The sequence below is a fragment of the Myripristis murdjan genome, chromosome 13 (genome assembly GCF_902150065.1).
Source record: "Myripristis murdjan chromosome 13, fMyrMur1.1, whole genome shotgun sequence".
In the NCBI taxonomy this organism is placed as follows: Eukaryota; Metazoa; Chordata; class Actinopteri; order Holocentriformes; family Holocentridae; genus Myripristis; species Myripristis murdjan.
Window position 1 is genome coordinate 19605260 of NC_043992.1, and position 21945 is coordinate 19627204.

General features: G+C 42.6%; 4 protein-coding genes across 8 annotated transcripts in view; 2 read left to right on the plus strand and 2 right to left on the minus strand.

The window, feature by feature from the left end:
* Positions 1-5606, plus strand: part of LOC115370720 (clathrin heavy chain 1-like) — a 28831-nt gene extending 23225 nt beyond the window's left edge. For 4 of the 5 annotated variants that reach the window (XM_030067862.1, XM_030067864.1, XM_030067865.1 and 1 more), the window contains 2 exons: positions 3367-3442; positions 3951-5606. In XM_030067862.1, coding sequence (XP_029923722.1) covers positions 3367-3442; positions 3951-4081 — 207 coding nt within the window. In that variant the 3' untranslated portion in view covers positions 4082-5606. Of the gene's footprint in view, positions 1-3225; positions 3264-3366; positions 3443-3950 lie in introns of all 5 variants that reach the window. The other variant, XM_030067867.1, reaches the window with a different exon arrangement.
* Positions 5607-5991: 385 nt separating this feature from the next.
* Positions 5992-12345, minus strand: cfap45 (cilia and flagella associated protein 45). The gene is made up of 12 exons (XM_030067868.1): positions 12259-12345; positions 11866-11985; positions 11637-11761; positions 11137-11281; positions 10510-10680; positions 10195-10373; positions 7734-7863; positions 7435-7581; positions 7042-7155; positions 6665-6858; positions 6356-6580; positions 5992-6108 (listed from the first exon to the last, which is right to left on the minus strand). Exons 1-12 carry the CDS (start codon positions 12259-12261, stop codon positions 6042-6044), a joined length of 1620 nt encoding a protein of 539 aa, XP_029923728.1. The 5' UTR covers positions 12262-12345; the 3' UTR covers positions 5992-6041.
* A 496-nt stretch (positions 12346-12841) lies between these two features.
* slc37a4a (solute carrier family 37 member 4a) lies at positions 12842-18717 on the plus strand. Its single transcript, XM_030067236.1, has 9 exons — positions 12842-12976; positions 13399-14120; positions 14734-14966; positions 15383-15626; positions 16675-16833; positions 17125-17210; positions 17980-18093; positions 18211-18349; positions 18551-18717. Exons 2-9 carry the CDS (start codon positions 13973-13975, stop codon positions 18715-18717), a joined length of 1290 nt encoding a protein of 429 aa, XP_029923096.1. The 5' UTR covers positions 12842-12976; positions 13399-13972.
* A 577-nt stretch (positions 18718-19294) lies between these two features.
* On the minus strand, positions 19295-21825 carry trappc4 (trafficking protein particle complex subunit 4). Its single transcript, XM_030067237.1, has 5 exons — positions 21629-21825; positions 20979-21153; positions 20734-20837; positions 19804-19930; positions 19295-19618 (listed from the first exon to the last, which is right to left on the minus strand). The coding sequence occupies exons 1-5, from the start codon at positions 21801-21803 to the stop codon at positions 19540-19542; spliced, it is 660 nt and encodes a 219-aa protein (XP_029923097.1). The 5' UTR covers positions 21804-21825; the 3' UTR covers positions 19295-19539.
* Between the last annotated feature and the right edge of the window lie 120 nt (positions 21826-21945).

Below are 21945 nucleotides of genomic sequence, written 5' to 3' on the forward strand. Positions count from 1 at the left end.
CAAAAAAAGTACTTCTTCATAAAAATTATGACAGCTGAGATCATGTTTGCATTTTCATTTCGGCAGGTAGTGATCCAAATTTGGACAGTTACCACAGATGCTAACTCAACTTAGGGTGGGCATCCCACCACATAAGAGCGTTTACCATGCACCAACGCTTGAGTCCTGATCACAGCATCCTGAGTTTGAATCCAACCTCAGACACTTAGCTGCATGTCATCCCCTCTCTCCAATGCCCTTTGTCTCTCCCTACTGTGACTGTCAAATAAAGAAGAACCCCTCCTCCCCCCACCAAAAAAAAAACTTAAACCTAAAAATTAAAAAAAAGCTGAACTTAGGTACCAAAATTATTCACACTTATTGTACCTAGTGTAACTACTGTTTTTTTATTATTATTATTTTGTAATATTACTGTTGAATCCTGATGAAACAACTATAGTCTACTTAATCGATCAGTTGACCTGCAAAGTCAGTCCTTTAAGGCCCCGTTTACACGAGAACAGTTCTGATGAAAACGGAAAACTTATTCCTTTGCATTTTTAAAAAGTTCCATGTTTATACAATAACGCTGTGAGAACGATCCTCGTACACACGGATCCGCAAAAACAACTGAAAACGCTGTAGTGTACATGCCAGGCCAGCGGTGTAACTTTGCAAAGTAACACCACAGAGTAGCCTGCGCACCTGCGTACAAACGCTTTGGTGGTGCGGCGTTGTTGTTTTCTTGTTCGCGCATGGCTGAAAACATCATAGTCACGCGCGAAATGGGGCCGTGTCGTCATTGTTTTCACAACAATTTTGTATTGCCAGTTTACACGGCGGCGGGTAAGTGGTGTCATCAAAAAATTCCACGCTGGAACCCGGTTTCAAAAGTTTGCGTTTTCAAGCACCTAAAACGCAGTTGACGTGTAAATGAAAGGCCAAACCGCAACAAAAGTTAACCGTTTTTTGTGAAAACCGTTGTCATGTAAACGGCCCCTAAAATTCTGATAATGCAGTAATGGTTTTACTTGCACTCCAAAAGAAGCTGCAAACTATGAAATTTCACTATCAGTTCTAGCCATTGCAGTCATTTCAGTCCATGTGTGACTCTGTGCACATCAGTAACTAATCCATTCCTTGTTCAAAACTGTAGTCGTGAAATCCTTAGTCTTCCCTAGAATTCCTGACAATAAGAGCCATTCTATGTAAATGCCCCCAGGCACCCACTTACACCAGCATGCCTAGCACCTCTCCCAGGGCATGACTGAAGAGCGCTACTCTGGGCAACTGCCTGACTTGCTGTGGTCAGGTCCTTTTTTTTTCTCATAGATATGTAGATAGATACTAATGTCGAGTTGTCTGCAACACCACTCAGCTGCAGTCTGCTGCTCGTCACCGACCTTGAATCACTCAGGCATTCATGGTTCAATTTTAATGGGGAAAGCATATCATTTCGCCCTGTGGAAATAGTGAAAGGGTTTTTGATTTTACTTTGAAATCAGATCTTGTCATGAGAAAAGCCACATTGCACCTCCAGATTTGGTCAGACAGCCATGGCAGAGACTGCAGCAAAGTGTATGACTTAATTTCAGGAGTAGAAGGACCAATGCAGCATTTGATGAAGTGACCATCCTTTCAGAGATCTTTCTATTTTCTCTGTTTTCCTACTCTACTGAATTAATCTAAAAACTGTAAAACAGTGTGTTTTAGTTGACAAAGTAACAAACATTACTTTAACATTCTGATTTTTTTGAGGTGGGGTTTCTTTCACATTTCTTCTATATGTTCCTTTGTTTGAGTATTCTTCACAACTGTAAAGTGTGGTCTCTTCAGTGAGAAGCAACTAGGGTGTGTGGAGAGCATATAACTTAATAGTTTGAGTGTGTGTTCCAAAAAAAAAAAAAAAAAAAAAAAATACAAAATATGACATGACGAGCAGGGCAACAAGCATGCATTTCCCCGTCCCTCTGTAGCATTAGCAGCACTCTGGCCCGGCTAGGAGACGTTGTTGTTGGCTGTGCCTGCTTCTGGAAGCCTTGGATTGGCTGTACAAACCATTCCCTTCACCCTCTTTCACACTCCTTCCACTATGGCTCTCTGCTTCTCTTTCTTTCTCATGCACTCTTTTAACAGAGAAAATAACCAATTTGCCGCTTCAAGCATGTTTTTCTTCCCTTCTTCTCAAGTGAAACAACAGCCTGTCTTTTCTTGAAACAGCCTGCTTATCTAGATTGACTGACTGACTCAGTAGTCGTAGACCAGCTTGTATGTAGAGAACTAAGCCCAGAGCTCTAAGAGAAACGGTTATGATGTGATATTCTCCGTAATTTATACTTTGAATCTCGAAGCTTCAGACTATTGTAGCCCAAGGTCTTTTAGTAAGCTTTTCTTGCTGCTTGCTTAATTCTGTGAATTTTGTCAGTCCTTGCCTTTGTCCCTGCCAGTCATGGTCTGCTTCTGAGTTGCTTAACAAATAGTCTAGAAACAAAAAAAAGTGCTTTAGCGAGATGATTCTGCATCAATGTGTACTGTGCCCGTTTATTTCCTTGTGTTTGGATTATAGAAAGCACTCAGAGAGCACAAAACTCTGCTCCTTTTCTGTTTCCTATTAGACTTAAAGACATAACTTCTGGCATCTAAATTTTTAAGTTAAATTGATTTTTTGACCCTACTAACATACCTTACAGATTTTGAATCAAGACTAATGATCACCTGATGGTGGAACTTCAGATCCAGATCACCACCAACATATTACCAGTGTTTCCTCGGCAAAAACCTGTCTGTCCACCAAAGTTCATGGATATCCAGCCATAGGTTTTTGACATATCTTGCTGACAGACAGACACACTAACAGGGGCAAAAACAACTGTTTTAGAGGAGGTAATAAATGTTGGTCATGTCATGTTGACTTCCTGTTTCAACTAGTGAAGGGTTGGTTCTCTACATACTCTACCTCTTCCAACACATGACAGTAGATCATTGGATGGCTGGATGGTGGGACCATTATTGTCGAGTAGCGTCTTGTGTGTCTCCCTTCCGAATCCCTATTTAGAGTCCCTTAACATCCCACAAGTAATGGGATATGTCTGTTGGACTGTAAAGCCAAGCTCGGTAAAGTAGCCAATAGCTCTCTAGTTGTAGCTTCTGCTTTTGCCTTGTAGAAGGCTCCCCTCCTAGTAACAAGGCCCGCCTCATGTGGCCGATTTTATTTCAATCTGGACTTTACTCATCTTCGCCTGTCAGGAATGGTCCCATCCGTCAGCCAGTGAAATAACCCAGAGGTCAGTTTTTACAAACCCGGTGTCAGCCCTTGCTCCTCAAGAGATCCCCTCCTATGGTGTTACTGAGAGCTTATGCCATTATCATTCTCTTGTTTCCCATCAGGTGGACAAACTGGAAGCCTCCGAATCTCTGAGGAAACAGGAAGAGCAGGCCACAGAGTCCCAACCCATTGTTTATGGTAAAAGAATTACTTCAAGATTTTTGCATGGCTATGGATAGTTCTGTTCTTTCACGCAGTTTGTATCATATCAGAGTCTGACCAATAAATCAGCTGGCCAATCTCATCACCTGACATTGAGTCATCACATATATATATATATATATATATATATATATATATATATCGTACTGACAAATCTGTTGACTGATGGGCAAAAACAACAGTATATTGCAGTTAAATGAACTTGAGATCGTTAAAAATAATATTGTTAGTTTGTCCATTAAAGTCTGTTATTAACAATAGTTGGTATCATACCAACTATTGTTAATGTTAATTGCTATACTATGGCATGCGAGTCAACATAGCAGTAAATCACCATGTGGGTGATATCTGCCTCCAACATCCAGTATCAGTCGGGCTGTAGTATCAAGAAGACAAAGGTCTGACAGCAGTGAAAGGAAACTTGTTTGAACTTGGATAAAGTAACCACAGAGATGGTGATGCTGATATGTATACTGTGTTGCAGGCACACCACAGCTCATGCTGACGGCGGGGCCCAATGTGGCCGTGCCTCCTCAGCAGCCCTATGGCTATGGCTACACAGCGGCGCCTGGCTACGGCCAGCCCCCACAGCCTGGCTTTGGTTACGGCATGTGAACGCCCAACAGACACCTACCACCACCCCATGACTCGACCCGACCTGACCCAACAGCGTCTTAGTCACCACCACTCCATCTCTCTTTCTCTACTTGTGTTCCTCACTTGATCCCTATGGTCTTCTACTCACAACAGGGGCTACAAGCAAGCAACAACCCACTCATTTTAATTACTATTTTTTTATTATGTTGTCCTATTATTAAGAAAATGTATAACTGCAATGAAGGACTTTTATTTGTATTGTTTGAAAAGAAATTGGACCACACGTCATGTTTCTTTGTTTTTCACATTCCATATTTATGACTACTTATTTAGAGCAATGGTTTTGTTTTTGTGTATGTTTATGTAATGATTTTTTTATTTGTTTATGGTTTGTGCGGAAGTGGACTTGCTCAAGCTCAGCAATGAACCTTTGAAGTAGGTGGAGGAGCATCAGATTTGCACTCTGTAGTGAGAAGACATTAATGTAGAAAAGCTCTTACTTTTGATGTACTGAACATGTGAGCAGCTTACATTGTCTCTTGTTTGTCTGTATAATGCATTTCATCATTGTATATTCTGAGGAAAAATGGTTACATATAATATTTGAACATATATTGCCATTTGGATGGCTATAGCTAGCAACACTAAGTAATGATAGTATATTCTGCACAGGCGTGTAGCTTTATGGAGTTTTAAATGCATACAGACGTATGTCAGTGAGCGAATGAGGGTGTGAGTGTGCGAATATGTGTGAGAGAGTGATTGTGTGTGATCTAATGGTCTAAATAAGAATTTTAACCCCCTCAGCCTGTACAGGGCTGTCCAATCCACCCCGTAGATGTTAGCTCTCCTCTCATTGGCTCCATGTATTTAGGTGACCTCTTGTGCCGTGTACAGTGCTTGTGCGAGACTATGTCTGTGTATGTGCAAGGACGGGACCACAGCTACCAAACCCCAGGGCCCTTAATTGTACCGTATGTGTGTATTTACTCTGAACCCCCCTCATGCTGAGGTCCATGTATGCCAGGTGTCGTGGTGTTTCCCTTGGTCACCATTACTTTTTTGCGTGTACAGATGTGAAAACGACAAATTGAAAACTTTTAGATGGAGACCCTGTCTGTCCTCCTCCCACTGCCCCGTCCTCCTCCGTTATGCTCAGCGGCAAGAACGAAAATGGAGGTAGTAGAAGAAGACGGGCCGGTGGAACCTTTGGTGTCCTAATGTCAACTTGATTAGATCCGTAAACACTCCTGTAGGTAATGTATCTAGATGGTTATGATGACGAAATTAGATCTCAGTACATCATGCAGTTCTTTGTCAAGAATGGTCTGAAATAAAAGCTTGTATTTACCTTGATGTACTAAACCCCCTTACATGCTTTGAGCTGTGTGTGCAAAGTGTCATCCTAACCTTACCATAAGTTGAATTCCTTTCTGTTGTCATGCATATTAATAGTAAAGGGGATCTGTCACTGATAAATGGAAAAATACGACTTACTGAAAGGGAAATACTAGCCTAAATAAAAACTAAAAATTGTACCCAGTCTATGTGGAGTGAATTTGTGTGACAGGGACTTGCAGTGTCTCATTTTGAAGATAGAGAAGCCAGCTTATCCTATGGGTTGCATGTACATTTGTTTTTGCAATAAGCTGTAAGTCCATTTCGGAAATTGACTACCATACATAGACCAGAAGAATCAAGCCATTGCAACTGCAACAAATCTAAGATGACTGGAACAAATGCATACTGATGAGTAAAAGCTACCGTAGCACAAACACAAAAGTGCAATGTAAAGGTTTATTCATACATTTTCATTTACAGTAATATTCATGTTCTTGAGTAATCTAAACTACTACTACTACTAAATTTTCAGTGAGACCCTCTATATAAAATATGACAGATACAGCAGTTTGCCTCCGTAATGCAATCAATGTGAAACTGAATCACACCATTTGAATGAAGCAGTCAAGCTATGAAATCAGTGTGCCAAGGTGTGGAGCTTCCTTTCCACTTCATTGCAGTATTTTTCAGGGAGTCCTACAGCCCTAAAAACAAACAAACCAAAATTTCAGGTTTACTCAGTTCATACATGTGCAGCACACTTTTAATAGACTTTATAATACAGTGTATGGCGGTCAGCAGATGTAATCAATAGTGCTGTGACTTCAGTTTTACTCCACAAGAATTGAACCCCATACCGGAGGATTCAGTGTTTATGCCTCCATGTAGCTTTGGGTTCTGCAGTGGAAACTCACTTGGACATTCTCTTTCCACTGCCCAGCCTGTACTTACCTGAGCTCCCTCAGCTTCTTCTCCTTGATCTCGTCAAGGCGGATGCGTGTTTGCCGGGCCTCCTCGTCCAGACGGTTTTTCTCCTTGAAGATCTCCCTGCGCTTGGCTATGGCCAGCAGCTCCTGCTCCTTCACCTGCTGCCGCACAGCATTTGCATGGTGGAGTGCCTTCTCACGCTGCCTCTCCTCCTCCTCCTGCTGCTTGGTAATGGCTTTCTGCTGTTCTCTGTGTAGAGGAGGGCAGGCAGTGTTAGGAAATTCTCAGAGCTACTGAAGGTGTTTCAGTGATGTAAATGCCTACAGTGCCTACTTCAGAAGCCTCTCAAACTCAGCCCTCTCCCGGCCAGCCTCGATGGACAGGAGATGCTCTTTGCGGACGACCTGCTCCAAGCGAGCAGCTTTCAGCATCGCCTCCTCCTGAGCTTTCTTTTCAGCCTGTTCTTTCTCCTTTCTCCTCCACTCCCTCTCCGCAGCTTCCTGATTCCTCCGTGCACGGAGCTCATCCTTGAGAACACGCATGTAAAAAAAGAAAGCAAATACAGAAAAATATTTTAATCTTGATAAATATGTAAGATGACAGGCACATGGTTTGCTTATTTTATTTTGTGAATAGTCTTATATTGTCCAGGCATTTAATTTCCGCTGCATAACAGCATCCCAAAGTCTCCTAATGGTTTTATGGCTAACCTGCTCTGCCTTGTAGTCACTTTCTCTCTCTTGAAGAGCCCTCAGCCTGGCCACCTCCTTCTCCTTCTCCTTCTTGATTCGCCTCTGCTCGGCTTCATATTCAGCCTCGCGCTCCTGCAGGGGTCATCACAAGTCAGCCCTCAGAGAAAAGATGTGGTTCAAAAGCTCAGAGAGGCAAAACCACTTTGGAAAGGAGAGCTGAGGGCTAAATTGGGTGTTCAACTGCTGGTGAAGTGAACTGTACAGTTCTACGGTCTTTATTTGTCACAGTTTTACATGTGTGTAGTATTTTCTGCTCCAGGAATACTAGTGGGGTAACTAATGGGAATCCTTAGTAAAGTAAACAGCACACTGCATTTGATTTTTGTGCAATTTCATTCTCCTCCATCTGACCATTTTCTTTTGGGTGTACTCCATAGCTCTGATGTCAGCCAGTTTCTCCTCCTCTTTCTTCTGCTCCTTTGCTTGCAGCATCTCAGCATTGATTTTCATGATCTCCTCCTGCAGATGCCTCTGCTCCTCCATCTTCCTCTCCAGGGCCTACAGAGAAAGGCAGCTAGTCAGTGCAGCATTGCACACACACATAACCCACTAACATACACCAAAATTGTGTTCTGAAGTAGCAATAACAGTGAGACTGTATATCTGAATGTGAATTGTCCAGTATGTCTGTCTTGCCTGTGTGGTCTCACCTGCAGCTCCTCAAGCTGCATTTTCTCCAGGTTCTCGAGCACCTCCTGTCTCTCCTGGGCCTTCAGGGCGTCTTGCTGCAGCCTCTCCTCCAGACGCTCACTGATCTGGTTGAGAATTTGCTGCTTCCCGCTGGAATATAACGAACACAAAATTCAACGGAACTGTCTCACCTTATCATCTCCACCACAGCTTAATGCTTAAAACAGCAAGTTTATGATAAGAATGTAGGGGGTTCGAGTCTCAGCAGAAAAATTCTTGGTGGGAAGTTAAATTACAAGCAAATGCTCCCACTTCTTCCCTCCTAATAAAGTTCCGATAAGGTATAGAATGTTTTAGTTCATTTGCCTGGTTGAATCATGTTAGTCTGCTAACATGATTCAACCAATCTAGTAAATTTATATAGCACCTCTCATACAAACATGCAGCCCAAAGTAAAACCACACTGACAAAAATTAAAAACAATAAATAGACAACAATAAAATTTTGCTGGACTAAAAATTATGATAAAATGATGTTTTATGGGACACATAAGGAATATTTAAAAGCTAAGCTATAGAGGATATTGGTGATCTGACTGGAGCACAAAAAGAAAGAAAATCTCTGATGTAGGGAGGAGCTGCCATAATGACCTTGTTAAAATGAGATGAGAAAATTTAACTGCAAGTCTAAAAATCACTCCAGAGTTTGTGTTATATGTTTTAATCTGTTTGCTACAACCACCAAGCACTGAGAGAGGTTTCTCTCTTGCTGCTTTAGGCCCTATTAAAAGAGTCTCGGTTTTTTCATCATTTAGTTCTAAAAAAGTTTTTACCCCTCCATACATCAATTTCAGTGAGCCAGGCAATACAAGCATACAGTGCACTAAGGTCATTTGGTGAAACAGAGATGTACAATTGTGTATCATCTGCATAAAAACTGTAATTGGTGATGGCTAATAATGTTTCCAAGTGGGAGCATATACACTATATTACCAAAAGTATTCGCTCACCTGCCTTTACTCATACTATGAACTGAAGTGCCATCCCATTCCTAACCCATAGAGTTCAATATGATGTCGGTCCACCTTTTGCAGCTATTACAGCTTCAACTCTTCTGGGAAGACTGTCCACAAGGTTGAGGAGAGTGTTTATAGGAATTTTTGACCATTCTTCCAAAAGCGCATTGGTGAGGTCACACACTGATGTTGGTCGAGAAGGCCTGGCTCTCAGTCTCCGCTCTAATTCATCCCAAAGGTGTTCTATCGGGTTCAGGTCAGGACTCTGTGCAGGCCAGTCAAGTTCATCCACACCAGACTCTGTCATCCATGTCTTTATGGACCTTGCTTTGTGCACTGGTGCACAGTCATGTTGGAAGAGGAAGGGGCCCGCTCCAAACTGTTCCCACAAGGTTGGGAGCATGGAATTGTCCAAAATGTTTTGGTATCCTGAAGCATTCAAAGTTCCTTTCACTGGAACTAAGGGGCCAAGCCCAGCTCCTGAAAAACAACCCCACACCATAATTCCTCCTCCACCAAATTTCACAGTCGGCACAATGCAGTCTGAAATGTACCGTTCTCCTGGCAACCTCCAAACCCAGACTCGTCCATCAGATTGCCAGATGGAAAAGCGTGGTTCATCACTCCAGAGAACGCGTCTCCACTGCTCTAGAGGCCAGTGGCGGCGTGCTTTACACCATTGCATCCGACGCTTTGCATTGCACTTGGTGATGTGTGGCTTGGCTGCAGCTGCTCGGCCATGGAAACCCATTCCATGAAGCTCTCTGCGTACTGTACTTGGGCTAATCTGAAGGTCACATGAAGTTTGTAGCTCTGTAGCAATTGACTGTGCAGAAAGTCGGCGACCTCTTTGCACTATGCGCTTCAGCATCCGCTGACCCCTCTCCGTCACTTTACGTGGCCTACCACTTGGTGGCTGAGTTGCTGTTGTTCCCAAACGCTTCCATTTTGTTATAATAGAGCTGACAGTTGACTGTGGAATATTTAGGAGCGAGGAAATTTCACGACTGGATTTGTTGCACAGGTGGCATCCTATGACAGTTCCACGCTGGAATTCACTGAGCTCCTGAGAGCGGCCCATTCTTTCACAAATGTCTTGTTTCACAGTCTGCATGCCTGAGTGCTTGATTTTATACACCTGTGGCCAGGCCAAGTGATTAGGACACCTGATTCTGATCATTTGAATGGGTGAGCGAATACTTTTGGTAATATAGTGTATAATGAAAACAAAACTGGGCCGAGAATGGTTCCTTGAGGAATATCGTATTCAATCCCATGAATCTCTAAAAACTAAAAATTGTCTACCAGTTAAATAAGACTGAAACCAAGCTAATAACGGTCACAGTGATCCACCCAGAGGTTAAGACATTTTTTTAAGTGTTTATGTGCTGCTGAACCAATCTGTGAATGAGAATCAAATCGTATACAGGCATGTGCATGTATGTCCTAGCAGAAGCCCCCCTCACTCAATCATCTGTTGTTTGCGTAGTTCGTCAATCTGCTGTTGAGCCTCTATGGCCTTGCGGCGATCCAACTCCATCATGACATCCAGACGCTTCTCCTCCTCTGCCAGCTCTGCCTGGACCTGTTTCTTCTCCAGGATCTGGGCGTCACGCACCATGTGACACTGAGCACCCAGAATCATCTACAAGGTCCACACAGAGACACACAGACAGGCGCAAGTGCACTCAGACATGAATACACACAGTTCGTTCAAATCAGCAGTTTTAATGAGTGAATAAAGAGTTCTTTTTCAGCCATACTCCACTGTTACTCCCTACCTCATTGAGCCTCTTGATCTCATCCTCCTGCTCCATCTTCATGGCATTGGCCCGCTCCAGGAGGTACTTGGCGCGGTCCCGGGCCTCCACCTCCAGCTCGGTCAGTGCCTCATTCTTCTTGCGCGACATGTCTGCCTGATGGATTTGCTCCTTCTTTTCTTTTGCTGCTTCCTGAATAAGGGGTTAGGGATTCATAGATAGGTGGGCGGGAGGCAAGCTTATTGTCTAATTTTTGATCTTAATGTTAACATTAATGCATTGTTAATAAGGCCAGTGGTGGCCTAAAAGTTAGACAAACAGGTTGTCAGTACAAGTCCTTAGATAAAGCAAGCAAAAATAGCCAGTGAACTGAGACCTGGATGGATGAATTGGGTGTCTTCTTTCCTTCAACAAAATGTTCTAGACTTTAGTACATTTTGTCTAGTCTCATTGCCTAATGAGGGTCAGGGACAGAACTTGAGTGGAGTGGAAAGGACACAGAACTGAACCCATTTGGCTAGATGGAGTAAAATGTGGCAGTTGTGGTTAGTTGCAGTTGTGCAGTTGCAGTGTTGTGTTACCACCAGCAGGTAAATGGAGAGGCTTTTGTCAGTAGAAAGCGTGGTGGCATGACTGTACTGCTCTCACCATGGCTGTCTCCCACTGCCTGTGCTGTGACTCCATCATGGCCTCCCTCTCCTCCTTGGTGAGAACCCGGGATGCTGAGGTGATTCTCTTGATCTCGGTTGGTGATAGAATGACAGACAAGCCTGATGGATCCTTGCTTCGGACCCTGGCATGATGACATGTGGCGGGGTAGTTGATTACTATGTAACGACTGCACTGTCGATAGTTACAAGTAGCGAGAAACTCACTGATGTTGAGACATTCATTGCTTGTCTTTAAAATATTATAAGCCTAACTTTTCTTTAAAACAAAAAAGGCATCATCATTTCGTTAGCAAGGGACCTGCTACTTTTCATTTTAAGACCAGGTGTATTTTTCAAATCTCATTTCAAAATTAAACTCTTCAAGTACTTTGATTAGATTATTATGCCGCTAAATGAGCTTCATGCTTTTTATGCCTACTCTTTGCTTTTTAAAAATAGACAGAATGCTTTTGGGGTTATCACTGGGTGGCAGCCTACTTTAGGTCTCGGATGAGGTCCTTGGTGATGATGTGGACCATCTCTGCTGGCTGGCTCGTCCGAAAAGGAGCGGAGTGGGACTGATCCCGAGTCTTGATGCCTGGGTTTCCATTCATGCCTGCTGACTGTGTAGTATTTTGGGGAAAAATAAAAAACATGTCTAAAACCGGCCCATCATGTGTTTTCTACACACACACACACACACACACACACACATAGAGTCACTTACTGAGGGCACCGGTTTGGGGGTCCCAAACAGGCTCTCGTCCACCTGGGAGGTGGGGGCCCGTGTACGGTAGCGGCTGGAGCCGGCCCTGCGCCCTGAGCTTGAGGAGCTGGTCTGCACCCTCTGAAAACAGTTAATGAGATATGAAAACATGTCCCCTGATAATTCTCCTCATCAGTCATCCTAAGTGATTTTTTTAGTATCATGGCAGACAAGTCAGTATTTGTCCTAGTTAACGTCATGGGTGTGACTGAATCTGAACCTTAACTTAACGTGTTTTATATCAAGTAGAGCACATTTAAATGGAGCTGAAGTGAACTAAACGGAAAAGTGAGCTAAGGTTAGAGCTCAGCTGACAATGCTAATGTCGCAAAGTCACCATTTGATAAGGCTTACCATGGTCTTGGTCCACTGGTGTGCGCAGCAGTGAAAAACTAACGCAGCTACGACACGGGGTTCAGACAGAAAAACAAATATGATTTTCAAAACTGATAATGCGAGCAAACTAAACCTGATAATTATGAGTTTATGCACGACCTGATCGTGTACATCCGTTTGAACCTGGCGAAGTTTGTTGTTGGCTGTTACCATGGGAACGGACACGGTAGAAGGGACTAGGGGATTATTTATTTATTTATTTATTTTTCAAACCCGGATAAACACATATGTGAATAAATTACATATTAATGCGCTAAAATTATGATATGCTTTTAGTTTTTATAGATTGAGAATCTTCCCAGCGTTTTCTTACAGGCTTATTTACCCAATTGAGACAACGTTAATACTTATGCCAATTATTGCCGATTAAAAATAAAATGCGTATTTAGCATTTATGTTTTCTTTTCCTATCATTTCTATGGAATATTTCAGAGGTTTTCTAAAAGCCCAGTGAAGTGCGCCCCCTCCTGGATCATTAGCGATACATCTCACTGGGCGGCGCCACAGACATCCACATGAAACCCAGAGTTTCACACCCACTGCACTCCTCACAACACAATGAACCCTCATACCGGAACTGTAAAGTTGTTCAAAGTTAATTTGCGAACAACTAGATCTATAACGCGCAGACAAGCGACACCAAACAGAGAGACGAGGTGCTGGAGAACGCGGGGAGGTAAATTATCAGGAGGATGCAAATTAAAACTTGAGCTAATCCCTCTGTAAATTATTCTTCACATAGGTTGATATGTTTCGTGATATGCTATTACCCTTAGTGCTTTTCTCAAACTTAAGTATTGTGTCATTAAGTATGTAGACTTTATGAAGTATGAATGGGAGCTTTACTGATATTGGTGGAGACTTGGTTTGCAAATAGTAGGCATGAAATGAGCAATTTATTCGTGGTGTCAGTCTCATTTATCATTTATTTAACCACTAATCCACATGATAATGGTTAATCATGCTGCACCCATTGATTCAACATCATGCCTCTGTGTTGAGACTTTCATAACTTTGTTCATTTTGCGGACATTAGTGGGGGGAAATGTCAATGTGGGTGCTGGGATCAGCTGTGTTGTCTGTGTCTGTGATTGGCAGGCTGTGGAGGATCACCAGCGCTCACATACCCCCTCAGCTGGACAGGGGCCTCCCTCTGGCCTGCTGTCACTTTTGGACTCCCCATTGAATCATTAACCACACCAGGCTGGCAACTGCCTTAATAACATCCACAGATGGACGAACAGCGAGAGATCACAGAGAGGAAAACAAGAACAAGGTCAATGTTCAAGGAGAAGGGACCCGTTTCAAAACTGGAGCCTGGAAGAAATAATTGATTAATTGCTATGATGATGACATAAACTGGCTAAAATCATTTGTTTTACCACTCTGCATTGTCAGCTGTTCCTGCGCTAAATGGTAGTAAGCTGTGAGAGATCGGTCTTCGAATGGAGAAGTTGACCATTAACCTCATCTATTGATCACAATCGCCTCTGTGGCTGTCACCAGCAGCCTTCTTATTCAGTGGATCCTGAAGTAAAGTTCACTGTCACTGGCAGCCGTAGTCTCAGATCCTGTGTAAACAAGAAGAGCTTGTTCCTTCTTCTGGAGTCAACTTATAATAATACATATATCTATTTTTTTTTTCAACATTCCTTGGACTAAATCAGCAGCCATGGCTAAAGCAGGTTATGGATACTACCGCAGCACAATCTTTCTGGCCATGTTTGTGGGCTACACGCTGTACTACTTTAACAGAAAGACATTTTCTTTTGTGATGCCCTCCCTAATGCAGGAGATTAAGATGGACAAAGATGACTTGGGTATGGTTTTGCATTCTTTTTATGCCTGTTCTTCAAAGTTTATGGGATATAATCAAATTGAATCATAACTGATTAAAAGTTTTCCCATTACTGTGCTTAAGTAGTTTTTTGTGAAATGCATACTAGTCTTTGCATTCATTCATTCATTTTTAAGTATTTGCTCTTACATTTATTTGAAAAACTTGAGCAGTCAAAGCCAACCTCTGACATGTCAACATGTTCATTTAGTGAAATCCCTTAACAAACTCCCTGACTATCAAACTTTCACTTTTACTTGCCATGTTGCATGGGTATACATTCACTTATCCTCATGTGTAATCATTTACTGTCCTTACCTGGTAGACATTGGGTTGGAGGTACAAATTCATGCATTACACACAGTACATGTATAGAGCTGGGTGCACAACACAATAAGTCCAAATATTAATGACCCTAAAAGTTTGTTATAACACATTATGGATATGGTGGGCTCCTGGACTGATGTCACTGTCTGGCCTGTCTAAAGTGCATTATTCACCCAGCATGAGCTTGGCCTTTGCCAAACTTGCAGCACCCTTGCACCCTTGCATCTGCTCTGTGTACATTCCTCCTCTCCACCCCTCCCTTTGTTCAGGCATGATCACCAGCAGTCAGTCTTTGGCCTATGCTATCAGCAAGTTCATCAGTGGCGTGCTGTCAGACCAGATCAGCGCCCGCTGGCTTTTCTCCATTGGTCTGTTTGTGGTGGGTGGCATCAATGTGGTCTTCTCCTGGTCCTCAACTGTGGCTGTCTTCTCTGGCCTCTGGTTTCTCAACGGCCTGGGCCAGGGCCTCGGCTGGCCTCCCTGTGGCAGGGTGCTGCGCAAGGTACATGAGCCGCACGAACAAATCAGTGCTGCAATACCCTGATTATCAGTGGTAGATGGCACAGTAGCAACATTGTTCACAAGGCACGTGGGCTAAAGAGATTAAGCAGCATTATAACTTGTGTTGTGAAATTCTGCCCTAGTCCTTCCCCCCATGAAATTTGGTGCAAACATCCTGTTTTCAAGGAAGACTGTTTTCTCCTCATGACCTCATCAATTTTCCTGTCACCATCTAAAACATTCAATATGGCAACTGTCAAACACACGTCACTAAATTGCAACCTGCTGTCAATTCAACACACATTGATTCACTTATTTCAACCTTGCTGTCAATCAAATGCAAGCCGGGAGGCTTAATGACACTTCCCATCAGGTCTGTCATGATTTCATGTCATTATTTCTCGTCTTCCCTGTCAGTGGTTTGAGCCCTCTCAATTTGGAACGTGGTGGGCGATTCTCTCCTGCAGCATGAATCTGGCTGGCAGTTTGGGCCCCATTATCGCCACAGTGTTGGCCCAGAGCTACAGCTGGAGGACCATCATGCTAATGGCAGGAATGACGTGTGTGGTGCTCTCCTTCATCTGCCTGCTAGTTATCAAGAACGAGCCAAAGGATGTGGGGCTGCCTAATATCGAGGCAGCAGCCAAGAAGGGCAAAGCAGGTGAGGCTGACTTTAAACAATGGGTAGTAATTGTTCCCCAGTTTTTTTCACTTGTGTCTCTTATCAGTCCTAATCACAATGAGTCATGTCTCTCATTTACCCATAAGATCACTTTGACTTATTTCCCCATAAGCTGATAATAGTCTCAAGCAGAGAACATTAAAATTCACATTAGACACTAGATAGGCACAGTCTGCTTGTTTCATCATAGCTGAGACTCAGTTAACACACAGCTCAGCGGCATCCACATGTGTGTTTCCATGCAGCATGTGCCTCTTGTGTCTAAAGGTCAGTGACACCCTGGACTCTGTACCCAGTGTGTCCCTCACATGCCACTTGAGTGAGCCACATCTAGCTCATGCACACATTAGATGATATGCAGGCATGACTGATGAATGATGGCTGACGCAGTGATGTGATCAGAGCTGAAGAGGTGGGCATATTGTGTCACCACTGGTTATTTTGCTGATTGGTGGTCATATGAGCAGCTGTAGGTTACATCGGATCATGAACATTTTTGGTGTTTTTAACCTACTTAGAATAAGAAATGGTTGTTCACATCATGACAGTTCAGCAGAGTCAGGCAACTCTCATCTGTCACGGAAGAATATAATGATTTTTAAATACTTCCCTGTGATTGTCTGAACCCTCAGGCAGCTGTTGGGCTGTCTTGTGTGGCAAACCTCAACCATCTGATACTCCCAAGAGTGCTGAAACAGCTGATAATCAAGGGGCACTCAGAAAGGACAAACCTTTGCCAGCAATGAACAATTCTCCAATTTGCTGTTTACATCCAAATCCATCATTTCTAACACTTAAATTTGAAATAAAAGGATTATTTGATCTTGAAAACATACACATGGGATTTGTAATACACTCTCTATCTCCCTTGGTTTTACAGCTGAAGCTAAAAACAATAATCATCTAATGATGACAATGTCAGATGCAGATCACCACTAAAATCTAATCAGGGCTTCCTTGATCATGTTTATATTTTCATAAAAATGATGTGGGAACAGGAACACAACCACTGCTTTTACCTGCTCAGGCTCCTCCAGTGATGAGAGCACCCTGTCAGAGTTCCTGCTGTCGCCCTACCTGTGGCTGCTGTCTGTGTCCTACCTGGTGGTGTTCGGGGTGAAGACAGCCTGCACCGACTGGGGCCAGCTCTTTCTCATCCAGGACAAGGGCCAGTCTACACTCATGGGTATGGAGAAGAGACCTAGTAGACACCTCTGCTTTATATTAAGAAACCATAACATGCTGGAATTCTGTTTACAAGCTCATTATTTCATGTGACTCAAATTTTGGTAAAGTAGGCAGGTAACATCATATATTGTGAGATACTTTGGTAATCTTGCATTAGTATCTACCTTTCTGCATAATCATGGCCATGAATCAAATGTAAATATGTCCAAATTTCCTTGCTTTCCTTGTTGACGCAGCTCTTCTCTTTTGCCTGATCAGCTGTTTGCCTGTCTGTTGTCCTTCCTCGTAGGCAGCTCATACATGAGTGCTCTGGAGGTCGGGGGCCTGTTGGGCAGCCTAGCAGCCGGATATCTGTCGGACAAGGCTGTGGCCAAAGTGAGTTCACATATAATAACGACCTGCAGCATGTTAAATACCCTCTGTCATACTGTGAGGGTACTGGTTTGAATCTAACTGTCCATTTCTGTAAAATCAGGTGGGAAATGATGAATCAGGGTGTTCATTCACTCATCTGGTCATAGTGCAACATGGTACACATATCTATCTATCCTTCCTCTTTTAAAAATAGAGTTTCTTCTTCCTCTGTTATTTATGCACTGGTTGACTGAAGTGAGTTCATTATTTGTACCATCAGTCAGTGTGGGGCCACGCCAATACCTTAAAAAAGACTTCCAGACAAAGTGGCCCTACAAAAAGTTTTTGCATTACTAGGTAAGGATGTTTTTTCATATTTTTACACGACTCCACTGAGTGACAGCTCCTCTTCACACACAATGAGCACTACATGATATGTAGTTTTCAATTATGAGCCCAGGAGGGAAACTGCAGCTTTTAAGAGAGGCAACTGTCACTCAGTACACTGGGAATAAAAAAAAAAAAAAAAAAAAAAAAAAACATTTAGGACCATCTCATTTATATTGTAAGTTTTTCTAGTTTCCTTTCTCTCCACTTCCTAGCTGAATTAGAATTTATTTGCAAAAACAGTAATGAGTCATAGCTCTCACCTGCATTTACCTGGTCAGTCAACTTCCAGAGCCAGTGTGGTCCGAAAGCACCTTTTCTTTAACCTTTTACCACATTCTGTTACCCTCCACCCCCCATAACAAAACCAACCCCCTCTTTATGTGTGCCCTTTTTTGTACAGCAAGGCATGAGAAGCCATGGCAACCCCCGCCATTTCATCCTGATCTCCATGATGGCTGGAATGTGTGTGTCCATGTACTTGTTCAGGATCACAGTCACCCCAGACAGCTCGAAGGTATTTCTCTCTATTACTGACATTCCTTTTCCAATAGTTAATTAGTGTGACTCATGAATAAGGCATTCTGGATACTGGCTCATGTCTCAAGATACCCTCTTTTATCCACACATTCAGGTGTGGATACTAAGCTTGGGTGCAGCTTTTGGGTTCTCATCTTATGGACCGATAGCACTATTTGGAGTTATAGCCAATGAGAGCGCTCCGTCCAACTACTGCGGGACATCACATGCCATCGTTGCCTTGATGGCCAACAGTAAGTTGACTGGTTGTCATTTCAATATAAGTGCATGATAAAAGACAGTTTTTTCAAAGAATTACTATGAGCTTTTCACTGTGGCCAATCAGTTCTATGGCTCTGGCTCTGATTCATTTTTCTGCTTTGTGAATTTGTCTCTTTGTGTCCTCTCTGATCCTTGGGGGTGTTTAAAAAAAAATCCACTTGTTTTCTCCTCAGTTGGTGGCTTCTTGTCTGGGCTCCCATTCAGCACCATCGCCAAGCACCACGGCTGGGAAATGGCATTCTGGGTAGCAGAGATTGTCTGTGCTGCTACCACATTGGCATTTTTCCTGATGCGCAACATCAGAACCAAGATGGGGCATGTTTCCAAGAAGGCCGACTAACAAGACATCACACCTCATGATCCTCTGCTGCCAAAGAGGAAAATTAATGAAGCACGGTTTATTTTCTTCGTACTTTTTTTTTTTTTCATGGCACAAGACTTTTTTTTTTTTTTTTGACAGCCATAAAGGACTAAACAAGTACTATGAGGCCTGGAGCAGTTGACTACATTTCCTTCAAGGAACTGTTTTCCATATTCACAGTGAAATATTCACTGTACACAGTGCATTCAGTCACTTTGCAAGGAATTGTGAATGACTGGACATGCATGTCATGCATGTTATAATGAAATGTGGCAAAGAAAAGAACTGGAGGCCAAGAAGTATTTTAAGGTTAATTGGAAACTGATACATAATACACAATACTCACAATTCTGTAAGAAGGACCAGCGGACCAGCGCCTGTTCTTCCTCATATAGGAAAAGTCTAAGGCTTGAATAAATTATATTGTTGAATATATTGTTATATTGTTAAATTGCCATTTTCTCAGCTAATCCTCATTCCTCTGTCCTATACAGGTAGATCACACAGCAATTTATAATGCCTGAAGCCTAAATACAGACAAAAATATGATACAGAATGAAAAGGTTACATACATGAGTGAGTTTAATATTCAAGTATTTACAAAACATTCAGTATTTACAATGTGTCAATAAGTCCAAACGCAGTTGAGATAAACAGAGGAGCTGCTTCTTATCCCTCACTCACAAATGCAACAGTGCTTGCTTCACAGTTGTAAATCCAATTATTTTGTTTTGGTTGCAGATATTCAGAGTGACAGAGTTTGAGCAAACTACCAGTGTTGTCTGTCTCGTCCTCTCTGCTTCAGGATCCGGCTCCAAAGTTGCCGGCTTTCTCTGCGATCTCCAATGCACTCTTCAAATTCTGATCAAAGAGTTCACACCTGAAAGTCAAGAGATAAAACATTTACAGTAATTTACACCAAAGGCCACACCGTTATTCAGTGTACAGGTGTTAGATTAACACGTGATCCCTGACATGTCAAAGGAAACATCCTCAAGCATTAAACACTGATTTAATGACACAGATACAGCAGCTTGGAGGGAAGCATCTTCCTCTCCCTGTTACCTGATAGGCATTTCCAGAGAATAGAAAGGGTTCTTCAGGGCAAAATCTGAATAGATCTCATAAATCTTCCTAAGCAGGGCATCAATGCCGGACTGGCGAGGGTCTGCCAGCACGATGAACTTTATCCCTGAAACAAACAAGAATGAGCCATTTGGTAAGAAAGGTCAATTTTAAAACGGATTGTGTAAGAAACTTAAAATAAGTGAACAAGACAGGTCTAATGGGCGATGTGCACTAGCCTGGAAAATGAACTGAATTAATATGGACTGCATTATGGGCTGTAAAAGCACTAACACATTTGGACATGATCTCCCTGCCAATCCAGAAACGGCCATTCTCAGCTGGTCGCAACAGGTAGAAACTCTAAGACATAGGAAATCTTTGTCGATCAGGGAATGGTCATCGCGAAGATAATTATTCTTAAGGTGTAGAGCAAAGAGATATGCCCTTGGTTTGAAACCTGGCTTACAGAGTTCTCTTGTACTTTATAGATGGAGAAAATTCAATAAGAGATGTTGGGAAAAGCAAGAAGGTCTAAACAGACATGGCAACCCTTCCTTCACTATATTCCGGCAAAGACAACCCACATGACCCCTCAATGACATTTATTACCAGTTAAAAATGTATCTTTATATACTTTTTAAAATACAACATGACTGTGCAAGTAGATGAAAAAAAGCACTAACACAACAACATTCTGAGGCAGTGTATAATTCCTTAGTTGAAGAGGCAGATATGCAAACTGTTTTTTAATGTCTTAGTCATAATTCATTTTAAAAACAATTTCATAGTCTCAAAGTATTACCATTGCATCACAGCTTTTACACACTTTTACATTATTCTATTTCACTGGGACACCCAGACCTACTGATTCAGTACCTTCAGTCCCCATAGTTTCCCTCTGAAACGACACCAGTTCACATCACTGACCTGTGAGCGTTTGATAGCAGTGCAGCTTGAAGACATCGGTCTCCAGCATCTCAATCCCTGAGCTGCCGACTTCAGGAGACAACTGTGAGCCGATGGCAAACAATCTGGGACAGACACACACACAGCAGTACAAACAGGTAAGCTGACAGAAACCAGCTCCTGAGGCCAGTAGGGCATTCAGTGTGTTGCTCACGGATCAATCATCATCAACATGTATGAATATGAACCAGGGATACGTGACTCACGAGTGGAACATGGATGCCAACATCAGCTTCTCGTTGGAGCTCAGCCGGGCCCGTCCAAACCGGATGGACACTGGATAGTTGGAGGCATCTTTCAAATACTCAATGATGTCCTTGCCATCCGCTGTGTTCTTGCCAATCACATCCACTCCATTGATAGACAGCACTGCATGGCCCACTATATACAGGATGACACCAAGACATATTACAGTCAGCAATAACAGCTTACTGGGCGTTTATAACTCACATCAATGACTTTTAGAGGGACACTATTTAAATATCAAGCCTTTTTTGTAAATGATCCAGCTATTATATGACAAAATAAGAAGTCTACACCATTATCAAAGCCACTATTATCCATGCCACTATTCAGCAATGCACTACAGACAATATATAACACAGACTAATAAATTGTTGATGATAATGGCTATCGTTTTTGGGGATGCACACTCCATTCATTGAGTTGTTATGCCTCAGTGTTTGACGTATATACAGTTTTACCCCTGTCGTAACACTTTAAATCTGCATGTCAGTGTAACCTGCAGGTAAAGACAGCTTTTAACTGCCACACCAAGTAAATGTGTCAGTTAAAATATGCTAATATGACAATGAGCCCACCAACCGGACTTCATGGTTAAGACTTAAATGTTTACCTCGGATCCCGTCCCGCTGTCCAAACGAGACGACAACCTTCTCATCGTGGATCTTCAGCACCAAATCTAGAGGATAGCTGAATGTTTTCTCCGCCTCGGCTCTCGGAACATAGTTGTCATATTGGTAGATTAAACCTCCGGCCTTGTTCACCACATACACACTAAAGATCGCCATGTTTGCTTACACCCCTACCCAGCTGAAAGAGTGTCATGTGACCATGTCAGACAGGAAAAATCAAAATTAAAATCGTTTATGTGATACTTTCTTCCCTGTATTATTATCAGTGGTGACAGTGTATTCAATATATTATAATGAC